This window comes from Maylandia zebra, linkage group LG5, assembly GCF_041146795.1.
Source record: "Maylandia zebra isolate NMK-2024a linkage group LG5, Mzebra_GT3a, whole genome shotgun sequence".
In the NCBI taxonomy this organism is placed as follows: Eukaryota; Metazoa; Chordata; class Actinopteri; order Cichliformes; family Cichlidae; genus Maylandia; species Maylandia zebra.
The window spans coordinates 27692578-27713561 of record NC_135171.1 but is presented as its reverse complement, the minus strand read 5'-3'; the positions used below and the strand labels follow the sequence as shown (position 1 = coordinate 27713561).

Below are 20984 nucleotides of genomic sequence, written 5' to 3'. Positions count from 1 at the left end.
ATGTTTACGTGGTTGAATGCTTACACCTGCCACTAAGAGTTCAGTTGTAAAACTTTCCACACTAACAAGACACATGGTTGCAGTAACTTGTACTTTTGTGAAACAGAAAATAATTGTTTTATTATGAGTCTAATTCAGAAGCAGTACTTCACACTGGTCTGAGATGTTTGTTTTTGTTCACCTTAACATGGCTAAGGGTCACGAACTCGTAATTCAAACACAATTTCAGTACAAACTGTTAGTTTAGAAATTACTAAAATGGTCAAAGTTTAAACTTTTTAAAGGTAAACTTTAGATTGCAAAAGATTGTATTTACAAGATCTCCTTAAATGTTCAGTGTAAATCTGATCTTTAATTATGAGAAACTGAGGTTGCTTTTTAAATTTATTTTATCCTGAGTACTTGTGAAATATTTAAGGTGGTGGTGTGTGGATTGATCGTTGCACTCAGTCTTTGTGGGTATATACACTTAAACATTTTATTAGGTACATTTATTCAGCTGCTGTCTGATTAGATACTGGTTTCAGTCACATGGCAACATCCTAATTTGGACATGTAGATGTAATCAAGAAGATCACCTGAAGTTTAAATGGAGCATCAGATTGGGGTTGAACTTTGAACATGTCATGCTAAATGGGCTGCACTGAACATTTCAGAAACTGCTGATCTACTTGGGTCTTCTTACACAAGTATTCTTCCTGATGTCCATCCCTTTATAGACCACTGTGTGCCAGTGCTCTGATGGCCGCTTCCAGCAGGATGATATACACAAAGCTCATTCTCAAACTTGACACCAGAATCACTGCCATGTTACTCTAGTGGACTCCAGTCACCAGCTCCAACATCATGGATGTCCATCTGCAGCAACTACGTGGTGCATGATGACCCAACATCTGTTTCCTGCACCTTGTTGAAGTCTGTTATGAATAATTATGGCTATTCTACAAGTAAAAGGGGTCCAATCTGGTTCTAGCAAAGTGTAACTATTGAAGTCGCCCAGTGAGTTGTGGTAAATAGCCTGCAGTGTTCTGTGTCAGCAGATGAGTGGACAACCTCGGTAATTTAGTGATTTTTTTTTTTTTTCCACTTGAGGAATATTAACACCCCCCCCCCATTTCTAAAACTGGTAAACAGCCAAATTATTGCTACAGTTCATCAGTGGAGATGTATATTTAATAAGTACAGTTGTATTGCCTTGTGCAGCTCGACCCTTACCTGAAGTGACTGGTGCATTGTGCTCTGCATGTGTTTTGAATAGGCTCACAGACAGCGCTCATAAAGAGTGACGGGAGGAGGGGGTTGTGGTTGGCTGGTTGGGGGAGGGGTTTTCACAGACAGCAGGCAGGAAGAGACCTGCGTACAAACATAAGGCATGAAGAAATGAAAGACCTCTGCAGCGCCGGAGTACTGCTGCAGCGCTGATCCCACCAGAGAAAAATAAAAAATACACATTCATTGTCAAAGCACTGATATCGATATATATTTTTTATTATTACAAAGCGAGCGACCCCCACCCTGAAGAAAGCAGGGTCAAAGTTCACAGGAAGCTGGGGGGCTGCCATTTTTCCCTGCTGCTGCTACTGCTAGCCTTTAACGTTAGATGCTAAAACGACGGGAGGGGCGGCTGGTTTTGGATTTTGTAGCTAGCTGCTTTCGGTTGATCGAAATCCTCACGCATAATCTGCCATTTCTCCGACCTTTGTCGCCAACAACCATTGTTATTGGATGAATTCGGCATGGAGAAAGTAGCAGAGCCGTCTTGGACTTCTTCGTACACCTACCAGGTGAGCAAGCACAGTGCGGAGATGCTACACAACCTCAACATTCAGAGGAAAGATGGAGGCAGGTTCTGCGATGTGATCCTGCGCGTCGGCGAGGAAAGCTTCCCTGCCCATAAAGCAGTATTAGCCGCCTGCAGCGAGTACTTCGAGTCGGTCTTCAGCCGTCAGACTGAGGGCGACGGCGACGCCAAGGAGCTGGAGATGCATACGATCAGCCCGAAAGTTTTTAAAGACATCCTGGACTTCGCGTACACGTCTAGGATCGTGGTCCGACTGGAGTGTTTCCCGGAGTTGATGACAGCTGCCAAATTTCTTTTGATGCGCTCGGTTATTGAGATATGTCAGGAGGTTATCAAACAGTCTAACGTACAAATCCTCGTCCCGACCTCTCGGGGAGGAGATGCCAGTCTATTCCAGGCCACGGGGGCCACGGAGCTCGGTTTCCCGGTGGCTCACCAGGGTCTGGTAAACGGAACGGGAATGCTGGTGAACGGTCAGAGCTTTGCTAACAGCATGCAGATGCATGTGGACGGAGGTGAAGACGCGGCCGCGATTCTGGAGGACGGCGGCGAGTCGTCGGTGCCAATGTTGGAGCCCGTTGAGGGACTGCCAGTCTCCCCATCCGCGGAAATAACGGGGAACGCGTTTCCTCACGACGCTGGCTCCCCGGGGTCGAAACGGTGCAGGGGGAGACCAAAGAAAGCTGGCGGAGCCGTGGAGGCTGTTCACTTTAACAACAGCCCCCAGAAAGACAACGGACTGTTTCCCTGTGGGACCTGTGGCAAAGCTTTCACCGAGGCTTCCCGCTTGAAGAACCACGAAGCGCAGCACGGAGCCTCCAGCGGGGCTGTAAACAACCTCAGCGACAGCCTGTCAGCCCCGGCCGGAATTTCTCTTCTATCTCAGCCCGGGCTGCTGGAAAACGGCGTGCAGTTACACGGAGGCCTCGCCTTGGACAACGGCCGCAAGAGAGAGAGGACCAGGCGGCACGTCGGCTGTGACATTTGCGGGAAAGTTTTCCGCGACGTGTACCACCTGAACCGACACAAGCTCTCCCACTCCGGGGAGAAGCCATACGCCTGCCATGTGTGCGGGCTCCGGTTCAAACGCAAGGACAGGATGTCGTACCATGTGCGCTCCCACGACGGCTCAGTTGGCAAACCCTATGTGTGCCAAAGCTGCGGTAAAGGGTTTTCAAGGTGAGTTGAATGAGATGTATAAATAATGATGATGATGATGATGATAATTGGTCAGAATCTGTTGGGAGTTGTAAAAAACAAAACAAAAACCACACACAGTGCTGTTACTGGGTCTTAATGCCCTAAATTTCCAGATCATCCCAGACAGAAATGTGCTTTGTTGTTCCTTAATATAATTAAAGGTACATGTGTAAATCAGCACATGTAATTTAGTCCATTATGTGACGGTATCAAGTGAGTGCTTCTATATATAACAGTCAAAGCAGCTTTTAGAGATGCACAGACGCCACCATCTTTCCAACAGCTAAGGATCTTGTCCATGGTTTCTAACTACTGCCGTGCAGCCATGCATGCACCTTTCATATAACATTATCACTACTTTACCTCCCACTATGCGTCCTGCCACAGCTGTCAAATTCAGGATAACCAGTGTAAGTAATCGTTAAAGTATCACCACTATGTTTTGTTTTCAGATACTCAAACCAGTTGAAGGTTGGGTTTTAGCTCACTGCCTCCACCTACTGCTTTGGAGGTTAATGTTTCTGACATGATGAAGAAAGCAGCAGTTTTTTTTTGTTTTTTTTTCTCCACAAATTTTCCAGAAATCTTGTGTGTCTCAGCACAGGTATGACTGAAGAGTTCTTACTGGCCGCCTTTGTGAAGACATACTTTTATGTTTTCTCTTAAGCTACTTTGGCTTCAGGTTGGTGAGCATACAGGGTCACCAGTCTGGCTTCCTAGAGCCCCTCAATAGAACAGTGACACTGTTAATGTTATTAGTAAACCCTCTTTTGAGGAAAAGGCTGCTTTACCTTCAGCCTTGATTTGATTATTTTGTTTTTAAAACAAAGGAGCCTCTTAAGGACTCCTTTGTTATATTAATGTCATACAGCTCACCTGTACCTCGTTGCCAGCTTGCACACTGTGGGAGGACAGCTCTCTGAGACATGAATGAATGTAATTAATTTGAGTAGCTTCCTTCTCGTGATTGATTTTCATGCAATTGAGAAATTAATATAGTACTAATATACAGAGTTCCATACAGGTTAACAGGGAGTTCTGATTTCAGGCATATCAGTTCATGATGCACAGACTTTAATTTGCACTGTTTTCTTTCAGACCAGACCACCTGAATGGACATATCAAACAAGTACACACAACAGAGAGACCTCACAAGTGCCAGGTAGGATCAATATGTCTGTCTTACTTAGTGAATAGCCGCATCTAATGAGTTTCTTTTTTTTTTTCTACTGTGAGAGGCATTAGCTCAGTGATTTCTGTCTTTCAGATTTGTAATGCCTCTTTTGCCACAAGAGATCGTCTCCGCTCTCACCTTGCATGCCACGAGGACAAAATCCCCTGCAAAGTTTGCGGCAAGTTTCTGCGAGCTGCCTACATGACAGACCATCTCAAGAAACACAGTGAAGGAACTCATAACTACTGTGGCATTTGCAACAAAGGTAATTCCTTCAAAAAACAAAACAGCGTTGTACTCGGGTTCGAAATCTGAAACCTTTCTACCCCCTATCTTGATCAATATCCAGAGGGTGCTGACGTCCTGGATGTTCACAATATACAGACTGATATTATTTGATATATTGGTAAATGTGCTTTTAGGAAAAATAAGACACGAGTCTAGAGTTATGGTTGATGTACTAGCCTTGTGATCTTGTGATATTTAAAAGTAAGATTTTGATTATATAAGAGATTTTAGTTGTTTTTTTTAGTTGGTTGCTCTTGTAGCTTGTGGGTTGAAGTTGAATAACATAATCTGGCAGTGAATCTGTTTGTGAAGATTAACTTCACTACATGGATGTAAAATTACATCTCAAATTTTTCTCTGTTGATTATCCATAAAATCTGCTGTGATCTTCATCTGAATCACAGTCATAGACAGATCAGTCTGATTTACAAACAAGCCTGACCGATTTATTGGTGGTCCAATATTATCAGCCAGTATCAGCATTTATAATGGTGAATAAATGGAAATAAGAAGACAAGTGGGGAAAAACGTCCATCAGTTGTTCCTCCATTACTCTGAATGTTCCCTGATAACAACAGCAGCAACTATAACTGTTGGGCAAAATCCGTTTGTCTAAAAAAAGAAGGAATAGCATATTGGAATATCAGATTTTTAAATCGCCAAATATCTCTCTGTCCTAAAAATCCTATATTGGGGAGGCTTCATTAATCACTCACAGCCCAGAAGTGCGTACTGTAATTCCAGTTAAGTAAGCGAGTTTTTCTTATCATTGGCTAGATTGAAAAACCTAAAACTTGATCTCAGACTTGGGGGGGTTCAGAACAGTGCTGACCAACTTTCTGCTCCAGGCCGTGCACTCGTATAAGAGGGTGTTTGATGCGTCATTTCATATCAGTCGAAGACACTGTCAGATAAATGGGTGATAAAGAATATAAAAAAGTTTGGAAGTCCACTCTGCTGCAAATGAGGGAATTTGGCAATGCTGCCAAAAATGTGTGATCTGTTTGATCTTATTTAAGCGCTCCGTGTGCTCTCAGCGACGCAGTTCATTTCTAATGCGACAGCAGCACAGAACTGGTGTGAAACTAAGCTCGACGCACTTAAATATTAAAGACTACTCTGTGCATTCACGCCTCATACTTTTTCACAGCCTGATGCGAGATGTGGCCAGATCAAAACAAAGTGGATTTTATCACTCGATTATTCCTGGTGATTAAGAGCCTGTGACTAAATTAGTGAACTGGTCAGTCTGTTTTATTAGCTGCGGTTCCAGTATTGTAAAACTGACTTGGCAGCTGGTTGGGGACCGAACATAAAGGGCAGGTTTTCACATTTTCGACATCTCCAACTGAATGCATGCAAAGTCCTGCAACAATGGTGACGCATACAGTTTGGGTTGCTGTAACTTCACGGCTTCTTTTAGTGTTATTAGTCATGTGCAGCTCAACATGTTGCATGTATGAAATGCAGTTCTTCAGCAGATGGTGTGCGTGTGTCACACTTAAATAAAAGAAATGACAAAAAAATTACTCTTGCAGTCGATTTTAAATCAAAACTCTGAACATAACCTTGTCCTCATCAGGTGTTCAGCAAAAGTTGCTATAATGATCTACTAAAGTCACGACGGTCATTTCAGGTATCCTGGAAATTGCTGAGGGTTCAGATTTTAGTTTTTTGCAATTGCATGTCTGAACATTGAATTTCATATGGTGCTTACAGTCTCAGTCATACATGTTGAAGGTTTCTTCACGTGTCTGGTTTTTGCATCTTTAGGCCTTTACAGAGAGTGAGACTCAGTAGAGTCTCTAACAGGCCAGTAGTGATCATGCAGGTTGGACTCCTCTGGCTGACCTGATTATTTACTGTTCTGACGTGTGTCTTCAGTACTGTTGAAAATTTATTGGAGAAATCTAATTATATTTAGACTGATTTCAGTGTGTTTTTAAAGGAGTCATTCCATCTGTAAGAACTGTGATCCATGGGAAAAGCCCTTTCTCCTCCCAGGGGCTTAGTAAAACTGTAGTATTATTATGTTGTCTTTATTTTTACAAGTCCAGACAATACAAAAAAAACTGTTTGAAGCTCTGTTGTTTGACATTGTGGAGCAGTACAATTCTCAGTTCACCACACATCCAGAAATGAATCATGGAGTGGGAGCAAACTCGAACAGTACGCCTTTGTTTCAGGACACCTCTCTCACAGGCGGGGATGTCAGTGTGTCAAGCAACTTCCTTCTTCTTTGTTCCTTTGGTCCCAGGTTTCTCCACCGCATCCTACCTTAAGGTGCATATAAAGACACACCACGGTTCTCCACTGCCCCCCTCTGCCACAATGCACACCTTCCCTGAGCCAAGGGGGGAACTGCAGATGCACAACGGCAACCCTTACCACATGGGACGCCAGTGCTCAGTGGAAGGCAAGCAGCCGCCCGCCCCATCCCAAACTTTCATGTTTCTGGCTTTCATTTGTTCTGCGGCCGTTTATTTATTTATTTTCTTTGGGGGGGGAGAAACATGCTGCTGCATCTCTGTATATGTTAACACACGCATACATCAGCTCCTGCTTCCAAGCTTTTTGCTGAAACATTTACTATTGCACCTTCATTTGTCAAGTATTGCACGTCTCTGTGACGACAGTTGCTGTAATTATTCTCTAACTGTGGCACCAATTTTTTTATTTTTTTATTAATGATATCCAGGTTAATTAGGCATGCGGTCAGTGTTACATAAAAAGCTGGAAATGCCAGTGAGCTCAGGCCAGCTTCGTGACTCATGCCAAAGGTCGGGGTGGTAGGGCTGCGGGAAACTATTGTCACACCCTAGAGCATTAAATCTGTTTGGTAGTTGGAGAACTAATTTATCTTTTAACATCCTGGACTCATCTCAAACTTTAGGCTTTATTTCTAATGTGATGTGTACGTACAACTATTCTTTTAAACCCTGTTTTGTTTTGAAAACTGCCTACATATTCCTGTTGCCACTTGGAATAACTGAAGATCTATCCTTTTTTTTGTAATTCTTAAGCTGACCATTTTTTTTTTTTTTTTTTTTTTTTTTTACTCTCAACCATGTTAGCAGGTCGCATACTAATTCACATTTCTTTTATTTGTACGCGTGTGTCTGTCCAGCATGGCCATGGCCGTATGGTTAACAGTGTCTGTATCTGCTTGGCTGGTTCATCAACTGTTGTTGGGCTATGCACAGTGTTGCATGATCGTCCTAACGTGTGCTCCATTTGCCCTGGATTCATTGAAATTTTCGTAGTTGTGCCATTTCTGTTGGAGAAACTGTGAACCGAACCCACAAGTGGTTAAATGTAATATCAAAGAAAATGCTGTCTTCTGTTGATTTACAATTTAATGACTTGGGCTTTTAAAATAATGGATTACATTAACAACTACACATAATATGTCAGTGGAAACATCAACAGGGTTCTAAAATTCACACCTCTTACCTGTCACAGGTGCAAATTAAGCATGAGAATCCCAAGAACCACTGCAGGATGCTTTGAAATTATATGTGGCATTTGTAAAATTAAGTGCAGCAGTCACAATTATAATAGCAACTTCAAACTGTCTTTTCAGAAAATGCATACCTTTTAGTCAAAGAGCTATTAGAAAGCACTATTACTACACTATATATTAAGCTCTGATACTAAAAAGGGAAAATGATGTTCTTACTTAAAAAATTTAATTTTTTTTCCAGCAATATATGTCACAAACTTGCAGCACTATATTTACTATATTTCATTAAAAGAAGCCTTCCATATATATATCTGAAAAGTTGCCCACCGTTATTGATTATATATCTGTGATTGGACAATATTAACTGATAATATTGGTCAGGATCTAGTTTGGGGGATAGCTGGTCTTCTTTCTTTTTTTAAACTTCTAAACCTTATAAAGGAAAGTGAGCTTCTGTTGAAATGACACAAAAAAAGCATGTTTATACCAGATAAGTTAAACTTGTTTTACCTCATAGGCCACATACAGCCAATTTGATCTTTAAGTGTACTGGACCAGCAAAACTCTCCTTTCTGTCGGTGTAAAGACATTTAAACATTTAAGCAATTAGATATTAACATATAATATGGAGAAGTGCAGTTTCGACTGTAGGTCTCAGTTTTTCTACTTGCTAAATGTGTAAAATTAAAGAACAAGTTCTGTTAGGTATTTGGTCAGACTGTCCTTTATTTATAAACAAGGTTTTTTGGGTTTTGTTGTTGTTGTTGTTGTTGTTGTTGTTTTAAACAAAACAAAAAACCTAGAAATTTCAATAATACATAATAGGAAGACATGAACTTTTCAATTTCTCTAGTTCTTCACAACTTCAGTATAGAATGAATGCGGGAGGTTTTCATCAGCAGAAAAGGCTGTAAAACTTAAATACAGGGAAATACAGTTACACACACAGGGGTGCACATAAGTGGTCCGCAGGTGCGCATTCGCTGTCAAAATAAAAGACGCGCTGCGCACCAGATAAGAAGTTGCAACGCGCGTTCGCGTACTTATAAAAGGCGCTGTTTTTGTCCGCTAGAGCTCTGTGCGTTCATCATTTGTTTGAAGCCAGCTCACCTCCTGCAACCACTTTTCCGAGAATACGCGCTTCTTTTGCGGTTCGGACTCCTTCTGACATTTCTTTGGAGGTGGAGGAACACCAAAGTAATTGCTTAAAGGAGCTTCTTCGACATCTTTAAGAGTTCTAAACAAATGTCTGTCCTCCAGAAAATTTTATGTGCGCAAACGCGCGTTGCTACTTCTTATCTGGTGTGCATCTTTTATTTTAACAGCGAATGCGCACCTGCGGACCACTTATGTGCGCCCCTGGTTATACAGACATTTACCGACACCACTGACAAGCACACGTCCCCCCCCCCCCCCCCCCCCCCCCTTTTTTTTTTTTTTCCCCTCTACTTCTTTTTTGTTCTTTTACCTGTAACCTTCACTTCGTGTCACAGGACCAGTGAGACGTGTGAACGTTACACTTCTCTCCCTGGGGGGGCATTGTGACAAGATACAGCTGGATTCGCAGATGCATCTGGTGACATTAATTGCTGGCTCCATTCTTTAGCTGCTTTAGTGAGCCAGCATGTGCAATCAAAGGATCCCGTGTAGTTTTTTTAATTGCACCTGTGTTTAACAAATCAAGTTTCAGCAAGGATTATAATGAAATGGCACAGTTTGATTAAAGCAGTCAGGCAGCTAGGGATTTATTGTTTGTTGACTGTGAGCTGAGGAAAAGGTTAATTCATTCATCAACGCCAGCTTTAGTGAAGGGACTCACTCAGCATGGGCTCATTTTCAGTACTGTACATGTCTAGTATACTGTGTACAAACAGCATTAACACTAGTGATGAAGTAAAGGTATTTTTGTCCGTATGGTTTCCACCGGCCTGTTATATCTGTCCCTCCCCCTTCCTTTCTCCCTGGCTGGGTGCTGTGTAGACCTGTGCGCCAGTCGCCAGCTGCTTCTCACCTCGTCTGAGGCAGAGGGGCGCTTTCATGGGCTCTCTGGACACCCAGTTCTTCCCCAGCCTGGCCATTCAACCCTCTGCTTGCAGCCTGAGCTGCTCATGGGGAAGCCAGGTGGGGCTCCATATTTCTGGGAGTGTCGCTCTGGCGGGGTGCCTGGCTTCCCCGTCCATGGGCCTGTCACAGGTCAGTACAGTCCAGCAGGAGGGTGGGTGGGGGCATGGTGCTAGCATGGCCTATTGGTTGGATGAGCACAGCAGAATTCTCAGTGGACACCGGGCAAATGGACTGAGCTAGATGACTGTGTAGTTAAATGCTGTAGCCACATTTTGGAAAGAACTGTATTTAATTATTCATGTCTTTCAGTCATCGTAACTGGTTCTGCCCGTGCTTGGTGCTTTCTCATGTGACCCCCGAAGTTTACATTTTATTTCTTTTCAGGTGCCAGCCAACAAATGGATTAAAGATGTTTTTTGAGAAAGCCTAAAGCCTAATTCATGCCTCTCTTTTTCTCCCATTTGTCCCCCCCCCCCCCCCCCCCCCTTTCTTTTGCCTCACCTCCCTCTTCATGTCCATGCTGTATCTACCTCAGACGGGCAGGAAAACGCTGGTAAATGTCCTCACCTGGAATCGGAAGAATCAGATCCTTCATTCGGGGATTTGTCCAACAGCGAAGAGCTTAAATCTCCACACAAAACCGACGGACCAGAACTCGAGATGCCCTCTTTGCCCTGCAATGGCGCCTCTGCGGGGGCTTTGGTCTCTCCAGAGGCATCTAAAGCCAAGACAGACCCTGAGAAGAAATTTATCTGCGGGATCTGTGGTCAGGCTTTCCGCACAAAGTCCTACCTCAACAAGCACCAGCACAGAGTTCACAAAGCCCAGAAGGTCCAGGGCGTTTCGGGGTCCAGCTTGAGTGATATAGCCCCTTCCCTGACGTCTCCCTTCTCCCCTCAACAAAACATGTCTCTGCTCGAGTCCTTTGGCTTTCAGATAGTTCAATCAGCTTTTGCCTCTTCACTGGTGGACGCTGAGGTGGGTCAAAGTGGAATTGATTTTGGAGGAAAGTGACCTTTTTTGCTTGAGGCTTTACAAGTTGCAGGAAAGCCACTTTTTCTTAGGACAAAGCTGGGTTGCCCACAGAAGATACTCTGTATTTGGGAATATCTTTGCCTCAAGACTACTTTTTTTTTTTTTCTTTTTTTGTCATGTTGGTTAATGTGTATCCAATATTTTTGTGAAAGACTGCCATATAATTCCTACCTTTTCTACTTTTCCAGATTATGTATGTGTCTGGCATTTTGCTTTATAAAGAAATTACGTGAAGGCTTTATTTCCTTTAACCGCTAGGGATGTGTCGAAGTTCTGTTTTCTTTAAAGCCCTTTTCAGACCCTGATTATATTTATCAGTTTGTTAAAGTGATGGCAATCAGACAATTCAGACATGGGTCACTTTAACATTAATGTTCCTATGACAGAGAGCCATTTGGTGTAAAGACTCAGCCCACTGTTTCCCGTAAGTAGATTTTTGTGCTTGTGGCATTAAGTATTGCTGTTATTGAGTAATTAACCACACTCCTTATTAGAAGCAAGGTCTCTCTTGTGGAATTCATGATGGATAAACGCTTGTAGGTCTGACCTAACGAGTTTGGTAATTGTTAAAGAAAAGTGACCAAGACATTCAGTCAAAGGAGCGCACGTCTGAAAAGGGCTTTCAGCTTTTATGTGTGATTTACCAATCACAGTTAAATCCCCATGTTTGAGATGAATTCTGTACTGCATCGTTAAAACGTAAAGTAATCTTTGTCCTTTTGCTCACTTCACCTACTCTGGTGTACTTGGTTAATAGACCCATGGCCATCACAGTGAATTTTTAATGCTTTATATCCTTACGCTCCCCTTAAGTCTTTAAACAGATGTCTTTACCTCAGAGCAACAAGAGGGCTAAATTCTGTATTCATTACCTTACTTACTACCTTTAAGAGAGGACTTTTTTTTTTCTTAAGTAAAGAGATTTAATTTGGCTTAAAGTTTGCTAGCAGGGCTTTTTTTAATCTGTTAAATGCTAAAGAAGAAATATTAATAACAGGCTTGATGTGCATTTCATGCTGTTTCTTTTCCTTTTTTTTTTTTTTGCTTCCAGTGTGTCAAGTGTCAGTTCTTATGCCAGTGAGTAGGACTGGTAGGTGTTAGGAAGCACTTAAAAAGCCCTTTGTGTTGAGTTGAATTATTTGTGAAATGTTCCTTTAAGGAGAGGGAAGCCATTTATTGTTGTGATCTTCACAGTGTACCTGAATGCTTTTCCTATGAGATTTTTTTTTCTTTTTCTTTTTAACATATTTGGATGCAAAATCTGTCTTGAATCGTCATAAGCTTGTTAGCGTTGAGGTTTGTTTTCCTGCTACATGGACAGCGTTTCCCAGTCTTGTTTTTTTTTAGGTGTTAAATCAGTTGTGTAAATGAAACAGGGACCAAGGTCAGGTATATTTTCGGTATATATTTTGAGAAATGTAGATTATATTTTATTAACTTATTAATGCCCTTGATTTTGTGTAGTTCTTTTTTCCCCCTTTCATTGTGTGAAAACAAAAATCTTGTGATTTGCTCAGTTTGATTATTTTCACTCTAAATTATATTAAATATAGATGCGTGTTTGTTGTTTGTGTGTGTTGTGCAACAGACATCGAGAGGGTTCGAGGAAAGATTTGCAATGTGATCCACCAACCTGTGAGTCAGCAGAACATATTTGGCTTTCTTTAATGTGTCATTGTTTCGTGTCCTGTTACTCTTCTCCCTCCTCTTAGATTGCTATTGCTGTGTTGTTGCCGCCGCGTGCTGCGCTTGCCGCAATGGTCACAGAGTACCTGTCTGGGTGTCTCACTGTGTTTATTCACAGACATTCCTCTGAACACTGCTGTTTCTTTTCATGTGTGCTTATAAGGGTAGGGGAAAAAATCCTTTTACAGTGTCTTGAAGCACAACGCAACATCTTCGGTGTGGCTGACGGTTAAAGACCCGAAGAATTGGTGTTTTGAAGCTGAAACCAGCCGATGCTTTGAATTTATATAAAAAGTAACCCATGTATCTGCAGATGTAATTCACTTTATTGATTAAATTACCGACAAACACAAATCCCAGTTTTTCACAATGTTCTTTCATCCCTCTTTGTTGTAGTGGTGGTGAATCAGAAAACACCGACAGGTGGCACTGAAACATTTGTGGAAAGGGATCTGCTCTTTTTAATGCTCTAAATTTAATGATTTAGTGTCATGTGGACCTCATTTTTCATTGGTTGGTGTTTTGTTTTTGTGCTTTAAAAGTGTATCATGATGCAAATCAGGCTGGGTCCAGCAGCAAACTGTGTGTGTGTTTCTCTGTTAACAAAAACAGAGTGTATAATTGTGTGTGACTTTCTGTTTGATCTGTTTCCTGCTTTCTGCTTAATTATTATTTGTGGGTAATTGAGTCTGTTAAATTCAGTACATTCCCTTATTATTTATAGTTATATTGTGATTGTAACAAGTGTATATACCTTCCATATACACCTCTATAAATATATATAAATATATATATATATATATATAGATATATAAAAGAACCAACCAATATGATCAGTGTTTGTAAGTGGTGGTCCTGTACATAAAAAGATTTTTTTTTTTTTTTTTCTCCGTTGGTTTTGTTTGTTTTTTTTCTTGTCTGTTTTGTGGAGGGATGTTAAGTTATGGCCATTTGAAGGGTAAACTGCATGTTCTGGCATGCGAGCCGAGGTGGGGACTGATTGTCGATCACTGGTTGGTGGCAGTAGTCGTTTCACTGCTCACTGTACTATAACTCTGCTCCGGTAGCGCTCAGGCTGCCAGCTGACCTTTTTTGATTTTTCTTTTTTGATCCACTCTGCACTAGTATTTACTCTTTGAAAGGTAATAAGGGTTGTGTTGTCATAATTATTATTTCAAGACAAGTGTAAAATGCTGTAAGGATGTAATTCAACCTTTCTTTTTTTGTAGTTGGTTTGATTTTTTTCCTCCCCCACAGGGATGTATAATTTGTTTCATTTATGTTGGTACTCCAGTGTAAAACATGACGTATTATTTCGGCCTGGGTGTTTTTGCTTTGTGCTTTTTGTCTGTTGCGAAGTGCCTTCCAAATACTGATTGTGCACAGCAGTGGATTAAAAAAAAAAAGGTCCTCTTTTCTATAGGTTAATTATTGTACAGAGTGACTCGCATTGACACTTTTGTATAAAAACACAAATGTAAAATATGTTCACTTGGTATTTTATCATCGTACACGATTGCTCTTAAAACATGTGAGCTACATGTTTTGTTATAACGTCTTTGGACATATTTCAATATAAGCTTACTTTTCTATAGATATTTGTTTTTGTACTCTGTTATTGAGTCTCATCTCTTGTCTTGGTACAGAGGTGAGCATCAAATAAATTGCAACTTAAGCCCCCCCAACTGTTGTCTTGTTATTACTCATACTTGGTCTTTTGCAGCTGTAGTCCAGTTCCTTACAGTTTTTCGTGTGCATTTAGAGATGCTTTTGTGGAGATCATTGTTTGTAATGAGCAGTTGTTTGAGTTACTGTTGCCTTCCTATCAGTTTGGAGCAGTCTGGCTCTTCTCTAACCTCTGGCATCAACGAGGCATTTTCACCCAGAGAACTGCTGCTCACTGGATTTTTTTTTTTTTCACCATTCTCTAAAAAAACCCTAGAGGTGGTTGTGAGGAAAATCTCTCTGAAATACTCAGTGGCGTGTTCACGGTCACTTAAATCGCCTGGTTTGTTGTGAAGTATTTCACCCACATGATCACTTTAGTGCCAACAATTACCCACTTTGTCGCAGTGCCACTCTTTTTGACAAAATGAGAACCATCATAGCTTCTGTTTGATCGTGATAATAACTGTAATAATGTAGTGTCCTGTGTTTTAATCTAACAAAGTAGACAAACAACTTTAATTAAAATGGGTCTGAACTGAAAGGTAAAATTAAATGATCTATATTGTTTTCCTTAAGCTACAGCTAGGTAACTTTAAATCAAATTACTGAATTTATGGAGTGTTGGTTTATGTCATTTTTTTTTTTTTTTTTTTTTAAATTAAGGATGTTTGACCTCAAAGAAGAAAATGGAGTATGAATATGTTCTTCCTCTTTGTGTCATTACTCTTTTTAGATTTTAAGCGTAAGAGGGCTGAATCACGAGCACAAATTAATACACTAAAACTAAAACACAATGCAGATGCACAAATAAGCCATGCAGAATGAACAACGGTAAAACCACAAGTTTAGGGATTTAGACTATTGTAAACACTTGGTTTAAGACATTTTTTTAACTCTTTGATATGTATGTCACTGCAGCTTAAGCTGGGAGGTCCTGCCTAGTTGTTCTTTAGACCTGCTGCTGTTGAGGCAAAGTAAATTAGAAGACAGTGGGCTTGAAGCTTGTTTCAAAGTAGACTGATGAACTGCCCCTATAAATTCAATAATAATTTGGCATGACTGTCACCTTTGTTTATTTATTTATTTGTAAAGTTGATAGCTGTAGCTTAAGCGTGCCAATCTACCTGATGTGTTGACCCTTTGCTAATAAGAGAACAGGTGACATGCTAATATTAGCTTTATGTCTTTGTTATGTTGTATTCTGTTCATTTGTTGTGGGGGTTTGTCGTCAAACTGCATGTGAGGATGGGAAACGCACCTATACTGCAGACAGAATCTTTCTGCAGGTACCATTAAGTAATCTGAACCTGACAAGGGGCCAGGTGATTTTCTTCATCTAATAATTCAAGAATTTTGGTAAGTTCAGTGGTTTTTCTTACCATCAAAAGAAGGATAATTTCACTTATTTACAAATTTATTAAAACACACAAAACATTGCTGTGTTACAAGTATTCAAATTGAAGGGATAAACTGAAAAAACTAACTACTAAATGAATGAAAAACTATATAAATCTTAATACTGTATATAATTTGCTGGTGTTTTATGTGAATAACTATAAAAGCAGAGACCAGGATCAAAGATGTGTTTTATTTTTAATTGTACATATTTACAAATGTAACATCAGCCCTTTGCATATGTAATCTATCAGAATTTTGCTAAAAGCAATAACTGCACTTGGTTGCATAAAGGCAACTTACAGGTGACTTACATGAGGGAAAAAAAAGTTAAAATTTAGTTTCAAGAACAACATCAGTGTTTTCAATATCACCTGTCCTGTTCTTGTAATTCAGTTTGTTGAAGTCCTCCATAATCTCTACCATTGTCTTTCCTTTGGTCTCTGGGACAAAATATATAATAAATGCTCCACTACCAAGTGAGTAAGCCACAAAAAGCAGGAAGCAGAATTGTCCAAGTCCATCCTGTATGGATACACACAAAAAAGACTTTTAGATAAACAGCAGGGTGGCATAGAGTAAATACACATATAACGATGGAGATACATTATGGTATATCTACAGTGGCTATCTTACCACAATATAGCCAAACAACAACCCTATAACAAACATGCAGAGCCAGTTGATGGTCCCACAAACCACATAAGCAGAAGGACGCCAGACTTGTAGGAAGAGGTCAGCAAGGAGAACCATAGACACTCCAGCTGCAAGAAGATTCAAACATTAAAAAGCTATTTAGATATGAAGCTCAGTCAAGTATGGGCGCAGAAATCTTTTATATAGGAGTTGGGTTAAAAAAAAAAAAAAAAAAGGAGTAACTCACAAGGCCCAAGCTCATAAATGCAAATGACACAAAAGATCAGAGTGATGTTCACATACGGGATCCATGAATTCAGATCCTGTAAAAGTTGGATTGATGGAATGAATCCTCTAACATACAACAGAAGAAGAGGAAATGTGCTGAATGTATTTACCTTGATTGACAACATGACGGTAAGAACACACATGGTGATACCCATCAGTAGATAGCCATAGCCCATAAGTTTCTTTCTGCCAGCACGATCGATCAAGAAGGACTGATGCACAGCAAATAAGCAAAAACTGATAACAATGTTCTTCATGTTTGATTATTTTTTATGAAATCTTCGTATCGAGCATGTTCTTTCCTCTTTCCCAGTCTTTACTTCTTTATTATTTATGTAAATGATCAAATGTGCAGAATCGTGCCCAAGAAGTAAAACTAAAAGACATTTTTAGAATCACCCAATAACCAAGAGCTTTTTAGATGTAAAGTCTAATTTATGCAACTTTACTTACACACAACGTTATAGCGATGAGCTCTGTTGCTCCAATACCAATGGCCAAGTAATGCATCTTGTCCTCTGGCACTCCAGACTCACGGAAGATGTCAAAGGCGTAGAAGCACAGCTGAACAAGAGGATGACAGATGAAAGGGAACTAGAAACTGCAATTTCGAACAGATTTAAGTTGATAACTGTCATATCGGCAGAGAAACATAAGCATACAGCATTGATGCCGCAAAACTGAAGGCCAGCACAAGGGATGGCTAGAGTCAGCAGTTGCCATCGCACACAGCGAGAGGTGAGCAGATCCTTTACAGTCTTTGCCTTTTCTCCCTGAGACCTCTCCCGCTCCAACTGCATGTCGTCCAACTCCATCTTTAAGTTGTCCTCCTGCCACAGCCACTGTAAAGCTGTTGGACACAGAAATACCACAAGGATTACATCCAAAGTCTGTTCCATCAGTCTGCCAATTCAATTCAATTCAATTTTATTTATATAGCGCCAAATCACAACATAAGTCGCCTCAAGGCGACTTATGTTAGATCTTTACTGAGGTTTACTAGTGTGGTCAGTTACAACATTAAAAGTTCTGACGAATGAAAACAATTGTTTCTTTACAGTGGCAGTATCAGTTCATTTTTGCATTTTACATAATGGAGGAGAATAAAAATAGCCAAGATTCCAATGTGGTGCATTGGATGGCTTTGGAAAATGTGAAGGAGGACATAAATCTTGGACTTTTCACTGTATTTTTATAAGTTTTACAGCTTTCCCTGCTGATAAAGACATCCTCTATCACCAAATTATAGACTCCTGTAAATTTACACATGTACTTCTGACAATTTAAGCCATGCAGATAGTGTGTACTTCAATAACATGTTTCAGTTGAAATTGCTGAAACATGTTATTGAAGTACCAGTTTCACTGGTCCAACACACATAAAATCAAAGTGGGCTGTATGAGGCCCTCAGTGTTAAACGAGTTTGACATCCCTGGCCTAATATATCCTCCTGTTAATATCTGAGAGATCAGAGTGTCTGAAAGGCAGTGCCTGCTGTTAATAAACAACAAATGCTTATGCAATTACTGGCCATAGGTGACAGGAAGGCTTCCACTGTGAACAGCCCCAGCCCACCATCGCACACTTAAAACAGCCACGAAGAAGGACCAGATGAGCTGGTTGGTAGATTCGTCGATTGGAGTTTTGTACCTCACCATCCATGTGTAGTTCACAAAACTCTGAATGTGCTGCAGAAAGGTTAGCGAGGTTAAATAGACAAACTTTAGCAGCCAAACTTGACAAAATAGGCAATTTAAAGAAAACAATTTGGACAATCTGTAATTTGGTTGTTCTTATTTTCACATTTTAATATTGACATATGTTATCAACCCATTGGGTGATATTTTTAGTCTTATATCTTTTATAATGGGGTCAGTTCAGTTGTTATTTAGAAACAAAGTCTATGCAATATCAATTATATGCACATCATCATGGGTTTAGGAAACATTTATCCCGTGTGCAATAAATTATTGGTGCGCACAAAAAAAAAAAAAAAAAGAACTAATGGAAATGTAGGTACCAGCTTTATACTTTGATTTTTTCCCCCTTTCTTTGAATATTTATGTTTACCACATTTAGGTTTTCCAATTTCCAACAGCTCCTTGCATATGCACAAACAATTAAGTGAAGTAAATAGAAAAATGGGTGATGGATGGATTGTTGAATAAAAGCTTCTTTGTGTTGTTTTTCATTTTTTTAATCTCATGTTTTTCTGAAAAATTTCAGTTAAAAAATGATTTAGTATACAAATAAGATAAGTTTAAAAAAAGTCTTATGTGACATTTTCTTAACCATCAGCACTTTTTAAATGTTTCTTCTTTCTCCTTTCTGGCTTTTGTGTTTCATGAGAATCCGATGCTAAAAGCAAACTGCATGGCGAGTAAGTAATATCACTACTGTTATTGTAAATTACAGTCAACAGGGACTAGAAATCAGCAAATCACAGGCTCTTTTCTACTGAATATCACATTGGAGGCAAATAACTTTTATGTGCCATCAAATGTCGTGACAAAAAGTTTGAAGAGCTTACTGGCTGGTGAAGACTTTAATAGAGCACTACTGTGAGGACATAATCTTTAACCATAGCAAACTTCATTACAGTGAGATATACAATAATACTGAGTGTGAACATATTTTATGTGTACACTGCGTAACTAACAGGCATCTTACCACTTACCAATGCTTTAAGCTTTGCAGTGATTAATAAAAACACGTACATGTTGCCAAACAGTCACTCCCTGCTGCTGTTACAGCTGTGCCTTATTTAGTAGATACAGACATGAAACTAAAATGTCATAATATTTTTTGAAGTTCAACATAAAACTAGCCAAAGGCGTTCTGCAGCATGTTTTTACAAATGTTGTACTTTTACTCAAACACTGTATTTAAGAATAGCTTTCAAAAACAATTTGTACTGTGTGTACGTTTTTGCAATTACAATTACAGATGCTTTGATTTTGCAGCATGTTCTGCTATTTTCTGTTTTTTTAATCAATTTGCAAAATGTAATGTATTTTTTTTTTTGTGAATTTTGAATAGATGCAGCCTGTAATGCAGTCTTTATTTACCTAATTTTTAATCTTTATTGTGCTCAAATTATTAAAATCAAAGTAAAATCCAATAATATGTGACAATGCTGTTTTGCTGATTTCTTTATACAAAGCTCTTTCACAGAAATTAACGCTTCTGATCTGTTGGCAGGATACTGCAGGTCTGCAGTGGATGTTTCATATAGTTTTTTACTTTAATAGTAAAATCTTGTCCTTAAATGCATTTGTATAGGTTTACAGTGAGCTAGAATAGATAGATAAAGCAACAAAGACCAGTTTACTCACATTTATACACTCTGTGACCTTGAGATTGTATCAATCATGTTTCATAAAACACGTTAATTTCATAGCACATGACATTCCCATAGTTGCTATCACTGCAGCTGTGCCAGTATAGTCTGTTTTCTGGTTAGAAATTCGTTTTTAATCTGTGACGCACACAGAAAAACATGAGAAAGTACAATGAGCTAAGGTCATGCGGCTCTGATACACAGATAAAAAGAACACCATTATTGACTGTGTGTGCAGCATGGGCGTGTTATGTTACTGCAAACGGAGTCCCTCGTTACACGTTTAAAAGATTTAACTGATGTGTTTTTGTTATTCTTGTAACTTTTTCTTGTTTTTTTGTGTTGATGTTTCTGTCTCCAAAATGTTGTTTTCATTGACAGCCCGATGAAGATAAAATTTACTGATACACCAATGAAACGGAAGCAAACCTGAAAGGTTTGAAAGATGTCAGTGTTTAGCTGAGTGGCCTTATGGGTATGCATGATCTTGAGAGCTTGAACAGCTTGAGCATCAGTATATTCAACCCTTTCACACATAGTGGTCACTACACTGGACAGCTCTTCAATGGCTGTTTTCTTGCAAAATCTTATTTTTGTGTCAGTGCTGATGGTGTACTTGCACATAAACCACTACATTGGACACTGATGTGTCACTCCATACCCTGCCACCCAGTCAAAAGGTATGTTGTCCACCTAAGTGGACATGTAAAAAACTAAAAGTACATGTTTCAAAAAATGAAGTTCAAAAATCTTTTTTTAATGCCTAAAGATGAATAAAAATACTTAAGAAAAATCCTGATCAAGGTTGTCATAATTCATGCATGAAAGTGTTAAGTCACTGCTGAACTGAACTTTAAAATATGTTGCTCATTTTTAAAATATGTGCTTCACAGTTCTCTGAATGTCATGAAATCTCAGCAATAAATTAGTAGATCTTTAAACTGTG

General features: G+C 39.7%; 1 protein-coding gene across 3 annotated transcripts; it reads left to right on the top strand.

Annotated features, from left to right (window-relative positions):
* The first annotated feature begins 1412 nt into the window (after window positions 1–1412).
* On the top strand, window positions 1413–14396 carry patz1 (POZ/BTB and AT hook containing zinc finger 1). 3 transcript variants are annotated; one of them, XM_076884161.1, is made up of 5 exons: window positions 1418–2980; window positions 4100–4163; window positions 4269–4440; window positions 9907–10119; window positions 10526–14396. In XM_076884161.1, exons 1-5 carry the CDS (start codon window positions 1737–1739, stop codon window positions 11002–11004), a joined length of 2172 nt encoding a protein of 723 aa, XP_076740276.1. In that variant the 5' UTR covers window positions 1418–1736; the 3' UTR covers window positions 11005–14396. The 3 variants fall into 3 exon arrangements, with proteins under 3 accessions (XP_076740277.1, XP_076740276.1, XP_012773894.1); XM_076884162.1 differs by lacking the exons at window positions 9907–10119; window positions 10526–14396 and adding an exon at window positions 6721–7480 and having other exon boundaries at window positions 1413–2980; XM_012918440.5 differs by lacking the exon at window positions 9907–10119 and having other exon boundaries at window positions 1422–2980.
* Window positions 14397–20984: the final 6588 nt, after the last annotated feature.